Below are 13,511 nucleotides of genomic sequence, written 5' to 3'. Positions count from 1 at the left end.
ATCACACGTATCTGACGTCACAAGGTGATATGTCACTTACTCATGTCACACGTTGGTCCATGTTTATTGGTTCTGGAGCAGAAGTGACAGCGAGAGCCTCCGAAGTTTGGATCACAGCCACAGGAACCGTTTCCTGTGATGCCCTCCATACACTGTAAAACATACTTCACCTCAACCCTCCATACACTGTAAAACATACTTCACCTCAACCCTCCATACACTGTAAAAAAAAACTTTACCTCAACCCTCTTAACACTGTAAAAAATACTTCAGTAGGTAAAAAACTATTTAGTCCTTCCAAATTTTTGGTCAATAGAGATTTTTGTTTGTGCAGTGTGAGTCTGACCTGACCGTGTCCTGAGCACGGCGTCTGGTATCCACCTGGACAGGGACGACAGTCAGGACCATAGAAACCTTTACAACACGCTGGCGTCTAAACACACACAAAAATACACACTTCCATCAGAACAGTCTTGGTTGAAGTGAAAATGAACTCAGGTCATGAATCATGTGTTTCTGTACCGTTACAGTTGTATTGCAGAGCCGGGAGCAGCCGGTGGACGGGACTTTGATGGGCGAACTGCCGATAGAAGCCATGTACAGACATCCAAACCTGGATGAGCCCTGACGAGCAGAGATCACACACAGACACAGTTTTATAATTCATACTATAACTCACGTTTCATCCCACTGTTTATTACACAGTTTATTAACACAGTTTAAGAAGTGATTAGAGTGAGAAGTCTTACTGTGTAATAAACTGTAATAAACTTTGATAAACTATGATAAACTGCAATAAACTGAGATAAACTGTAATAAACTGTAATAAACTGTTATAAACTGTAATATACTGTAATAAACTATGATAAACTATAATAAACTGCAATAAACTGAGATAAACTGTAATAAACTGTAATAAACTGTTATAAACTGTAATATACTGTAATAAACTATGATAAACTATAGTAAACTGCAATAAACTGAGATAAACTGTAATAAACTGTTATAAACTGTAATAAACAGTGTTATAATAAACTGATCAGAGTGAGACGTCTTACTGTGTCAACTCCAGATGAGCACGGTAACACTTTGATCTTCAAGCAGCTAACACACTCGCCCTGAAAAAAAACAGCTGATGATTGAGTGTAAATCTGTTTTTCTTCAGTTTTAAATCAGATTAAAATCAAGTTAAAAACGGGATTGAATCAGGTTTGAATCAGGTGTGAATCAGGTTTAAATCAAGTTTGAATTAGGTTTAAATCAAGTTTGAATCAGGTTTGAATCAGGTTTGAATTAGGTTTAAATCAAGTTTGAATCAGGTATGAATCAGGTTTAAATCAAGTTTGAATCAGGTTTGAATCAGGTTTGAATTAGGTTTAAATCAAGTTTGAATGAGGTTTGAATCAGGTATGAATCAGGTTTAAATCAAGTTTGAATCAGGTTTAAATCAAGTTTGAATCAGGTTAAAATCAGGTTTGAATCAAGTTCGAATCAGGTTTGAATCAGGTTTGAATCAAGCTTAAATCAGGTTTGAATCAGGTTTAAATCAGGTTTAAATCAAGTTTGAATCAGGTTGAAATCAGGTTGAAATCAAGTTTGAATCAAATTTGAATCAAGTTCGAATCAGATTTGAATCAGGTTTGAATCAAGTTCGAATCAGGTTTGAATCAGGTTTGAATCAAGCTTAAATCAAGTTTGAATCAGGTTTGCATAAACTTTGAATCAGGTTTGAATCAGGTTTAAATCAACTTTTAATCAGGTTAAAATTAGGTTTGAATCAGGTTTGAATCAGGTTTGAAACAGGTTTGAAACAGGTTTAAATTAAGTTTGAATCAGGTTTGAATCGGGTATGAATCAGGTTTAAATCAACTTTGAATCAAGTTCGAATCAGGTTTTTAATCAGGTTTGAATCAGGTTTGAATCAAGTTCGAATCAGGTTTGAATCAGGTTTGAATCAGGTTTGACTCAGGTTTGACTCAGGTTTAAATCAGGTAAATATCCGGTTTGTATGAGGTTTGAATCAGGTTTGAATCAGGTTTAAATCAAGTTTGAATCAGGTTTGAATCAGGTATGAATCAGGTTAAAATCAGGTTTGAATCAGGTTTGAATCAGGTTCAAATTAGGTTTGAATCAGGTTTGAAACAGGTTTAAATTAAGTTTGAATCAGGTTTGACTCAGGTTTGACTCAGGTTTAAATCAGGTAAATATCCGGTTTGTATGAGGTTTGAATCAGGTATGAATCAGGTTTAAATCAAGTTTGAATCAGGTTTGAATCAGGTTTAAATCAAGTTTGAATCAGGTTTGAATCAGGTTTAAATCAAGTTTGAATCAGGTTAAAATCAGGTTTGAATCAGGTTTGAATCAAGTTCTAATCAGGTTTGAATCAGGTTTGAATCAGGTTTAAATCAAGTTTGAATCAGGTTTAAATCAAGTTTGAATCAGGTTAAAATCAGGTTTGAGTCAGGTTTGAATCAGGTTTAAATTAAGTTTGAATCAGGTTTGACTCAGGTTTAAATCAGGTAAATATCCAGTTTGTATGAGGTTTGAATCAGGTTTAAATCAAGTTTGAATCAGGTTTGAATCAGGTTTGAACCAGGTATGAATCACGTTTAAATCAAGTTTGAATCAGGTTTAAAATTAGGTTTGAATCAGGTTTGAAACAGGTTTAAATTAAGTTTGAATCAGGTTTGACTCAGGTTTAAATCAGGTAAATATCCGGTTTGAGTGAGGTTTGAATCAGGTTTAAATCAAGTTTGAATCAGGTTAAAATCAGGTTTGAATCAGGTTTGAATCAAGTTCTAATCAGGTTTGAATCAGGTTTGAATCAGGTTTAAATCAGGTTTGAATCAGGTTTGAATCAAGTTTGAATCAGGTTTGAATCAGGTTTGAAACAGGTTTAAATTAAGTTTGAATCAGGTTTGAATCAGGTTTGAATCAGGTTTGAAACAGGTTTAAATTAAGTTTGAATCAGGTTTAAATCAAGTTTTAATCAGGTTAAAATCAGGTTTGAGTCAGGTTTGAATCATGTTTGAATCATGTTTGAATCATGTTTGAATCAGGTTTGAAACAGGTTTAAATTAAGTTTGAATCAGGTTTAAATCAAGTTTGAATCAGGTTTGAATCATGTTTGAATCAAGTTTGAATCAAGTTTGAATCAGGTTTGAATCAGGTTTAAATCAAGTTTGAATCAGGTTTGAATCAGGTTTGAATCAAGTTTGAATCAGGTTTGAATCAAGTTTAAATCAAGTTTGAATCAGGTTTGAATCAGGTTTAAATCAACTTTGAATCAGGTTTGAATCAAGTTTAAATCAAGTTTGAATCAGGTTTAAATCAAGTTTGAATCAGGTTTGATTCAGGTTTAAATCAACTTTGAATCAGGTTAAAATCAGGTTTGAATCAGGTTTGAAACAGGTTTAAATTAATTTTGAATCAGGTTTGAATCAAGTTTAAATCAAGTTTGAATCAGGGTTGAATCAGGTTTAAATCAAGTTTGAATCAGGGTTGAATCAGGTTTAAATCAAGTTTGAATCAGGTTTAAATCAAGTTTGAATCAGGTTTGAATCAGGTTTGAATTAAGTTTGAATCAGGTTTGAATCAAGTTTAAATCAAGTTTGAATCAGGTTTAAATCAACTTTGAATCAGGTTTGATTCAGGTTTAAATCAACTTTGAATCAGGTTAAAATCAGGTTTGAATCAGGTTTGAAACAGGTTTAAATTAATTTTGAATCAGGTTTGAATCAAGTTTAAATCAAGTTTGAATCAGGTTTGAATCAGGTTTAAATCAAGTTTGAATCAGGTTTGAATCAGGTTTGAATTAAGTTCGAATCAGGCTTGAATCAAGTTTGAATCAGGTTTGAATCAGGTATGAATCAGGTTTGAATCAAGTTTGAATCAGGTTTGAATCAGGTTTGAATCAGGTTAAAATCAGGTTTGAATCAGATTTGAATCAGGTTTGAATCAGGTTTGAATCAAGCTTGAATCAAGTTTGAGTCAGGTTTGAATAAACTTTGAATCAGGTTTGAATCAAGTTTGAATCAAGTTTGAATCAGGTTTGAATCAGGTTTGACTCAGGTTTGACTCAGGTTTAAATCAGGTAAATATCCGGTTTGTATGAGGTTTGAATCAGGTTTGAATCAGGTTTAAATCAAGTTTGAATCAGGTTTGAATCAGGTATGAATCAGGTTAAAATCAGGTTTGAATCAGGTTTGAATCAGGTTCAAATTAGGTTTGAATCAGGTTTGAAACAGGTTTAAATTAAGTTTGAATCAGGTTTGACTCAGGTTTAAATCAAGTTTGAATCAGGTTTGAATCAGGTTTAAATCAAGTTTGAATCAGGTTTGAATCAGGTTTAAATCAAGTTTGAATCAGGTTAAAATCAGGTTTGAATCAGGTTTGAATCAAGTTCTAATCAGGTTTGAATCAGGTTTGAATCAGGTTTAAATCAAGTTTGAATCAGGTTTAAATCAAGTTTGAATCAGGTTTAAATCAAGTTTGAATCAGGTTAAAATCAGGTTTGAGTCAGGTTTAAATCAAGTTTGAATCAGGTTTAAATCAAGTTTGAATCAGGTTAAAATCAGGTTTGAGTCAGGTTTGAATCAGGTTTAAATTAAGTTTGAATCAGGTTTGACTCAGGTTTAAATCAGGTAAATATCCAGTTTGTATGAGGTTTGAATCAGGTTTAAATCAAGTTTGAATCAGGTTTGAATCAGGTTTGAACCAGGTATGAATCACGTTTAAATCAAGTTTGAATCAGGTTTAAAATTAGGTTTGAATCAGGTTTGAAACAGGTTTAAATTAAGTTTGAATCAGGTTTAAATCAGGTAAATATCCGGTTTGTGTGAGGTTTGAATCATGTTTAAATCAAGTTTGAATCAGGTTGAAATCAGGTTTGAATCAGGTTTGAATCAAGTTCTAATCAGGTTTGAATCAGGTTTAAATCAGGTTTGAATCAGGTTAAAATCAGATTTGAATCAGGTTTGAATCAAGTTCTAATCAGGTTTGAATCAGGTTTGAATCAGGTTTAAATCAGGTTTGAATCAGGTTTGAAACAGGTTTGAATTAAGTTTGAATCAGGTTAAAATCAGGTTTGAATCAGGTTTGAATCAAGTTTGAATCAGGTTTGAATCAGGTTTGAAACAGGTTTAAATTAAGTTTGAATCAGGTTTGAATCAGGTTTGAAGTTTGAAACAGGTTTGAATTAAGTTTGAATCAGGTTAAAATCAGGTTTGAATCAGGTTGAATCAAGTTTGAATCAGGTTTGAATCAGGTTTGAAACAGGTTTAAATTAAGTTTGAATCAGGTTTGAATCAGGTTTGAATCAGGTTGGTTTAAATTAAGTTTGAATCAGGTTTAAATCAACTTTTAATCAGGTTAAAATCAGGTTTGAGTCAGGTTTGAATCATGTTTGAATCATGTTTGAATCAGTTTGAATCAGGTTTGAAACATGTTTGAATCAAGTTTGAATCAGTTTTAAATCAAGTTTGAATCAGGTTTGAATCATGTTTGAATCAAGTTTGAATCAAGTTTGAATCAGGTTTGAATCAGGTTTAAATCAAGTTTGAATCAGGTTTGAATCAGGTTTGAATTAAGTTTGAATCAGGTTTGAATCAAGTTTAAATCAAGTTTGAATCAGGTTTGAATCAGGTTTAAATCAAGTTTGAATCAGGTTTGAATCAAGTTTAAATCAAGTTTGAATCAGGTTTAAATCAAGTTTGAATCAGGTTTGAATCAGGTTTAAATCAACTTTGAATCAGGTTAAAATCAGGTTTGAATCAGGTTTGAAACAGGTTTAAATTAATTTTGAATCAGGTTTGAATCAAGTTTAAATCAAGTTTGAATCAGGGTTGAATCAGGTTTAAATCAAGTTTGAATCAGGGTTGAATCAGGTTTAAATCAAGTTTGAATCAGGTTTAAATCAAGTTTGAATCAGGTTTGAATCAGGTTTGAATTAAGTTTGAATCAGGTTTGAATCAAGTTTAAATCAAGTTTGAATCAGGTTTAAATCAACTTTGAATCAGGTTTGATTCAGGTTTAAATCAACTTTGAATCAGGTTAAAATCAGGTTTGAATCAGGTTTGAAACAGGTTTAAATTAATTTTGAATCAGGTTTGAATCAAGTTTAAATCAAGTTTGAATCAGGTTTGAATCAGGTTTAAATCAAGTTTGAATCAGGTTTGAATCAGGTTTGAATTAAGTTCGAATCAGGCTTGAATCAAGTTTGAATCAGGTTTGAATCAGGTATGAATCAGGTTTGAATCAAGTTTGAATCAGGTTTGAATCAGGTTTGAATCAGGTTAAAATCAGGTTTGAATCAGGTTTGAATCAGATTTGAATCAGGTTTGAATCAGGTTTGAATCAAGCTTGAATCAAGTTTGAGTCAGGTTTGAATAAACTTTGAATCAGGTTTGAATCAAGTTTGAATCAAGTTTGAATCAGGTTTGAATCAGGTTTGACTCAGGTTTGACTCAGGTTTAAATCAGGTAAATATCCGGTTTGTATGAGGTTTGAATCAGGTTTGAATCAGGTTTAAATCAAGTTTGAATCAGGTTTGAATCAGGTATGAATCAGGTTTAAATCAGGTTTGAATCAGGTTTGAATCAGGTTCAAATTAGGTTTGAATCAGGTTTGAAACAGGTTTAAATCAAGTTTGAATCAGGTTTGACTCAGGTTTAAATCAAGTTTGAATCAGGTTTGAATCAGGTTTAAATCAAGTTTGAATCAGGTTTGAATCAGGTTTAAATCAAGTTTGAATCAGGTTAAAATCAGGTTTGAATCAGGTTTGAATCAAGTTCTAATCAGGTTTGAATCAGGTTTGAATCAGGTTTAAATCAAGTTTGAATCAGGTTTAAATCAAGTTTGAATCAGGTTTAAATCAAGTTTGAATCAGGTTAAAATCAGGTTTGAGTCAGGTTTAAATCAAGTTTGAATCAGGTTTAAATCAAGTTTGAATCAGGTTAAAATCAGGTTTGAGTCAGGTTTGAATCAGGTTTAAATTAAGTTTGAATCAGGTTTGACTCAGGTTTAAATCAGGTAAATATCCAGTTTGTATGAGGTTTGAATCAGGTTTAAATCAAGTTTGAATCAGGTTTGAATCAGGTTTGAACCAGGTATGAATCACGTTTAAATCAAGTTTGAATCAGGTTTAAAATTAGGTTTGAATCAGGTTTGAAACAGGTTTAAATTAAGTTTGAATCAGGTTTAAATCAGGTAAATATCCGGTTTGTGTGAGGTTTGAATCATGTTTAAATCAAGTTTGAATCAGGTTGAAATCAGGTTTGAATCAGGTTTGAATCAAGTTCTAATCAGGTTTGAATCAGGTTTAAATCAGGTTTGAATCAGGTTAGAATCAGATTTGAATCAGGTTTGAATCAAGTTCTAATCAGGTTTGAATCAGGTTTGAATCAGGTTTAAATCAGGTTTGAATCAGGTTTGAAACAGGTTTGAATTAAGTTTGAATCAGGTTAAAATCAGGTTTGAATCAGGTTTGAATCAAGTTTGAATCAGGTTTAAATCAGGTTTGAAACAGGTTTAAATTAAGTTTGAATCAGGTTTGAATCAGGTTTGAAACAGGTTTGAATCAAGTTTGAATCAGGTTAAAATCAGGTTTGAATCAGGTTTGAATCAAGTTTGAATCAGGTTTGAATCAGGTTTGAATCAGGTTTAAATTAAGTTTGAATCAGGTTTGAATCAGGTTTGAATCAGGTTTGAAACAGGTTTAAATTAAGTTTGAATCAGGTTTAAATCAACTTTTAATCAGGTTAAAATCAGGTTTGAGTCAGGTTTGAATCATGTTTGAATCATGTTTGAATCATGTTTGAATCAGGTTTGAATCATGTTTGAATCAAGTTTGAATCAAGTTTGAATCAGGTTTGAATCAAGTTTGAATCAGGTTTGAATCAGGTTTGAATTAAGTTTGAATCAGGTTTGAATCAAGTTTGAATCAAGTTTGAATCAGGTTTGAATCAGGTTTAAATCAACTTTGAATCAGGTTTGAATCAAGTTTAAATCAAGTTTGAATCAGGTTTGAATCAGGTTTAAATCAACTTTGAATCAGGTTTGAATCAAGTTTAAATCAAGTTTGAATCAGGTTTAAATCAAGTTTGAATCAGGTTTGATTCAGGTTTAAATCAACTTTGAATCAGGTTAAAATCAGGTTTGAATCAGGTTTGAAACAGGTTTAAATTAATTTTGAATCAGGTTTGAATCAAGTTTAAATCAAGTTTGAATCAGGGTTGAATCAGGTTTAAATCAAGTTTGAATCAGGTTAAAATCAGGTTTGAATCAGGTTTAAATCAAGTTTGAATCAGGTTTGAATCAGGTTTGAATTAAGTTTGAATCAGGTTTGAATCAAGTTTAAATCAAGTTTGAATCAGGTTTAAATCAACTTTGAATCAGGTTTGATTCAGGTTTAAATCAAGTTTGAATCAGGTTAAAATCAGGTTTGAATCAGGTTTGAAACAGGTTTAAATTAATTTTGAATCAGGTTTGAATCAAGTTTAAATCAAGTTTGAATCAGGTTTGAATCAGGTTTAAATCAAGTTTGAATCAGGTTTGAATCAGGTTTGAATTAAGTTTGAATCAGGTTTGAATCAACTTTGAATCAGGTTTGAATCAGGTTTAAATCAACTTTGAATCAGGTTAAAATCAGGTTTGAATCAGGTTTGAAACAGGTTTAAATTAAGTTTGAATCAGGTTTGAATCAGGTTTAAATCAGGTTAAAATCAGGTTAAAATCAGGTTTGAATCAAGTTTGAATCAAGTTTGAATCAGGGTTGAATCAGGTTTAAATCAAGTTTGAATCAGGTTAAAATCAGGTTTGAATCAGGTTTAAATTAAGTTTGAATCAGGTTTGACTCAGGTTTAAATCAGGTAAATATCCGGTTTGAATCCAGTTTAAATCAGGTTTAAATCAGGTTTAAATCAGGTTTAAATCAGGTTAATATCCGGTTTGAATCAGGTTTAACTTCAGTCAGTCTGAACACAGCAGATCAGGACCTGACGAGCACAAATGAAGCTGACTTGATTTGACTGACACATGAAAAAGGAAGATGGCGGCGGTGGCGTCTCACCCGGACGATCTTGCTCTCGGCGATATCACACCTGTGAGGCAGCACGGGTTCGATGGAAGGAGGAGTCAAAACTCCATCCAGCACATACAGACGTCCATTCCTCGCTTCCACCGCTGACTCCAACACCGCCGCTCCGTTAACCAGGATCTGACCCTGGAAAACAAAGCTTCACAATACAAACGACCCAGAATGCAACACCAAACACAAGCCACTTAAAAAAACATCCACACTCACGTTTTCTGTCACGTTTATCGTCAGAACCTGATTCGCCTTCGTCACAATTCTGGGGCCAGAAACAGCATTGTAGACTTCCAGCTTCAAATCAGGAAAATAATTCTACATCATCATCATCATCATCACCATCACCATCATCTTCATCTTGATCATCATCATCATCATCATCATCATCATCATCATCATCATCATCATCATCATCCTCTTCATCTTGATCATCATCATCATCATCATCACCATCATCATCATCATCATCATCATCATCATCATCATCACCATCATCATCATCTTGATCATCATCATCATCATCATCATCATCATCATCATCATCATCATCATCATCATCATCATCATCATCATCATCACCATCATCATCATCATCATCATCATCATCATCATCATCATCATCATCTTCATCTTGATCATCATCATCATCATCATCATCATCATCATCATCATCATCATCTTCATCATGATCATCATCATCATCATCATCATCATCTTCATCATCATCATCATCATCATCATCATCATCGTCATCATCATCATCATCATCATTATCATCATCATCATCATCTTCATCATCATCTCATCATCATCATCATCATCATCATCACAATCACTATCATCATCATCTTCATCATCTTCATCATCATTATCATCATCATCATCATCATCATCATCATCATCACCATCATCATCACATCATCATCATCATCATCATCACCATCATCATCATCACCATCACCATCATCTTCATCATCATCATCATCATCATCATCATCATCATCCTCTTCATCATCATCTTCATCATCATACATCATCATCATCATCGTCATCATCATCATCATCCATCATCATCATCACAATCACTATCATCATCATCTTCATCATCTTCATCATCATCTTCATCATCATCATCACAATCACTATCATCATCATCTTCATCATCTTCATCATCTTCATCATCATCATCATCATCATCATCATCATCATCATCACATCATCACCATCACGAGAGTAACTGAACTAAACATGGCGTCGTACTCACTGCGGTGGACGGGACGATGTGGTTCCTGAGAAGTTCCACCAGTTTGTTGTGACCCTGAAGATTCAGAATAAAATGTCAGAAAGCAGACGTGTGTGTGTGTGTGTGTGTGTGTGTGTGTGTGTGTGTGTGTGTGTGTACTGTGTGTACAGATTCTTTGTGAGGATCATTTTGATCCTTTAACCTACAGAGTGAGGAGATTTTGTCTGGTTCTCACTTTCTGACCCACTTTTATTGGACTGTTTGAGGGTTAAGACTTGGTTTGAGGGTTAGAATCAGGTTAAGGTTTAGGTTAGGGTTAGGAAATGCATTATGCCAAAGAGTGTCCTCATTAAGATAGAAGCACAAACAAACCTCAGTGCTGCTCAAGTACGTCAAGTGTCCATCAGTCATGGCGTCGAAGGCTGAGCTGGTCGGAGCGAAGACAGTGATCGGCCCTGGAAGATCCAAGATGGATGCCAGCTGAGTTTTCTGTGGAGTGAATGCAACACAGCCATTAATTCTTAGTGACAGGAAAGTCGACACTAATGACCACCGTACCTGACGAGGTCAATACACCCTGAGTGGTTCATCCTCTGAGGACCAGGACCATCATAAGAACATCTGAGTGTTTTCAGCCTGAACAGGAAACTGGATCTTCTGGATTTCTTGTGGTTATGGAATCTAAACGTGTCGTGTGCAAAAAGCTCTTACCTCCAACAAAGACTTGAACTTGTCAAACTTTCCATAGTCAGAGATGATCTTCATCAGGTTCTCCTGTGGACAGCAAACATTGTGAATAAGTGGATCCATCAAACAGGATCAGATCAGGTGTGAGAACACGTTGTACCTCAGGATTGCTCTCCACGGTTGACGAGACACTGTCCATCAGCTTATTGATGACATGGATCATCCCGTTGGATGCGACGACATCGGACTGGATAATCACGCCTTTCTTTCTGCTGCCATGGATACGAATTTTAGTCTGGGTATCCTGGAAGAAAAACAATGGTTTTATGTGAAGACAGAGACAAAGCTGAGGCCCGGACGACCGGACGACCGGACGACCGGACGACCGGACGACCGGACGACCGGACGACCAGACGACCAGACGACCGGATGGCTGGATGACCGGACGACAATACGACCGGACAAGAAATCCAAAAGATGGATTCATCATAAAACCTTTTTACTAAGAACATACGTCCATTCATCTGTTTGTTAAAGACGTATTTCTCACTGATCTCTCACCCCCTCCGATGAGTCCACCTCTGCTGATTTTCCCGTCAGGGTGAAAAAGATGTCGGTTTTTTTCAGAGTGTCAAATGGCATCACCCCGGCAACCAGATGCATCTTACACAGGTACTTAGCTTTAGATGAGTCTGCAAGCAGAGTCCTCACCTGTGGATGGACAGATGGACAATGTGACAGGACAATCAGACGTTGATCAGAAGATGATCAGACATTGATCGGATGTTGACCAGGGTTAGGGTTAACCCAATAATAAATTAATTTCATAACACAGCAGAGAAACTGAGGTCAGAGCAACAGAAACTTTTATCAGCTGATAAATCTGATGGATTCTCACCAATGTTCCTTTGAAACCCTTATTGATTGGGATGAAAACAGTGAATGGACCCAGGTTCTGCAGAGGCCATGACAGAGAACCTGTAAAAGACAACAAGGTCCTTTAATTGTCTGATCAGCTGATCTGCTTCCTTATCTCAAACTAATCATCATACCAAACAGAGCGATGGCGTTGCTCAGTTGACCCCTCCACTGTCCACCAGGTTCCGTGTTCAGCTCATTCAGACGCTGCATGATGTCCCCGTAACACACTTTACCATTACCAACGTAACCCTGGAGACAGGTACACCTGAGGGACAGAGGGACAGGTGATGCTACTGCAGTTTAAAACATACAGGAGCGAAGAGAAAGAGAGTTCAGGGGACTGACTCGACTCGTCCCAGGCCCACGGTCGAACAGTTGGCGTTCTTGTGACAGGAACCTGGTCGACAGACGTCCTTCAGGCTGCAGCCGCCGTTTGACAGGTTGTCGAAGCCAGGAAGACACTCACAGTGAGACTGAAGCAGAGAGACAGTTTTATTATGACGGCGAATCCTCCTCAGGTCTTGATCCTGATCTTCAGCCTAAACCTGTTCTAGATCTTGATCATGCTCTTGGTTCTGATCCTGATCTGGAGGAACCTGGTTCCTCTCAGTTTTTCATTACCTTTCCTGGTCCTTCGTAGATGCATTGCGTGGACTCAGCGGAGCAGCCTCCTTTTTTGGTCTGACATGGATTGATGGCCATGCAGACTCGTCCATCGCCGCTGTAACCCTCATTACAGGCGCACAGGTGCTGGTTTGGACCCGTGTGGACGCAGGAGGCGTAGGTGTGACAGACCTTCTGAAGACACGGGTTTATTGCTGAGGACATAGACAAATAAGTAAATATGAATATCAGTAAAGTTTAAATAAAGAAAGAATAATGTTGAAAGTATAAACTCACATAAACACTGATCTCCTGACTTCTGGTGACCTGGTAAACACTGACATGCTAACTGACCCGTCAGAGCTTCTTCCATACAGCGAGAGTTCTGCTGACACCTGAGCGCCGCACACTCCGGAACCTCTGTGAGGTCACAGGTCAGAGGTCACAGGTCACGTAATGATGAGATAACTGATGATCAGTAAATGAATGATTATTGATCAGACTGACCCTGGTCACAGTTTGGACCTTTGTATCCAGAGAAACAGGTGCAGTGTCCATCACCCTTTAATCCAGAGTCACAGAGACCATGAACACAGGAACACTCTGAGAGAGAGAAAGAGAGAGACAGAGAGGGGGGGGGCACGGAGAGAGAGAGAGGGGAGAGAAAGAGAGAGACAGAGGGGGGGCACGGAGAGAGAGAGAGGCGAGAGAGAGAGAGAGAGAGAGGCAGAGAGACAGAGAGAGACAGAGAGGGGGGCACGGAGAGAGAGAGAGAGAGGGACAGAGAGGGGGCACGGAGAGAGAGGAGAGGAGCGAGAGAGAGAGAGAGAGAGAGAGAGACAGAGAGGGGGCATGGAGAGAGAGAGGGGGAGAGAAAGAGAGAGACAGAGAGGGGGCACGGAGAGAGGCGAGAGAGAGAGAGACAGAGAGAGACAGAGAGGGGGCACGGAGAGAGAGAGAGGGGGAGAG

General features: G+C 36.5%; 1 protein-coding gene across 1 annotated transcript in view; it reads right to left on the bottom strand.

The window, feature by feature from the left end:
* The window catches only part of stab2 (stabilin 2), a 32,338-nt gene that overhangs the window by 15,540 nt on the left and 3,287 nt on the right, over window positions 1-13,511 (bottom strand). The window contains exons 6-22 of the mRNA XM_035148129.2: window positions 13,050-13,145; window positions 12,840-12,962; window positions 12,561-12,757; window positions 12,285-12,412; window positions 12,071-12,204; window positions 11,917-11,996; window positions 11,580-11,729; window positions 11,179-11,322; window positions 11,043-11,105; window positions 10,704-10,820; window positions 10,353-10,406; window positions 9,302-9,382; window positions 9,068-9,220; window positions 1,059-1,118; window positions 523-624; window positions 347-433; window positions 41-152 (exon numbers count right to left, since the gene is read on the bottom strand). Of these exons, the coding sequence (XP_035004020.2) occupies window positions 41-152; window positions 347-433; window positions 523-624; window positions 1,059-1,118; window positions 9,068-9,220; window positions 9,302-9,382; window positions 10,353-10,406; window positions 10,704-10,820; window positions 11,043-11,105; window positions 11,179-11,322; window positions 11,580-11,729; window positions 11,917-11,996; window positions 12,071-12,204; window positions 12,285-12,412; window positions 12,561-12,757; window positions 12,840-12,962; window positions 13,050-13,145 (1,881 nt within the window). The remainder of the gene's footprint in view (window positions 1-40; window positions 153-346; window positions 434-522; window positions 625-1,058; window positions 1,119-9,067; window positions 9,221-9,301; window positions 9,383-10,352; window positions 10,407-10,703; window positions 10,821-11,042; window positions 11,106-11,178; window positions 11,323-11,579; window positions 11,730-11,916; window positions 11,997-12,070; window positions 12,205-12,284; window positions 12,413-12,560; window positions 12,758-12,839; window positions 12,963-13,049; window positions 13,146-13,511) is intronic.

This window comes from Hippoglossus stenolepis, chromosome 22 (genome assembly GCF_022539355.2).
Source record: "Hippoglossus stenolepis isolate QCI-W04-F060 chromosome 22, HSTE1.2, whole genome shotgun sequence".
NCBI lineage: Eukaryota > Metazoa > Chordata > Actinopteri > Pleuronectiformes > Pleuronectidae > Hippoglossus > Hippoglossus stenolepis.
This window is presented reverse-complemented; position numbering and strand designations above follow the sequence as displayed.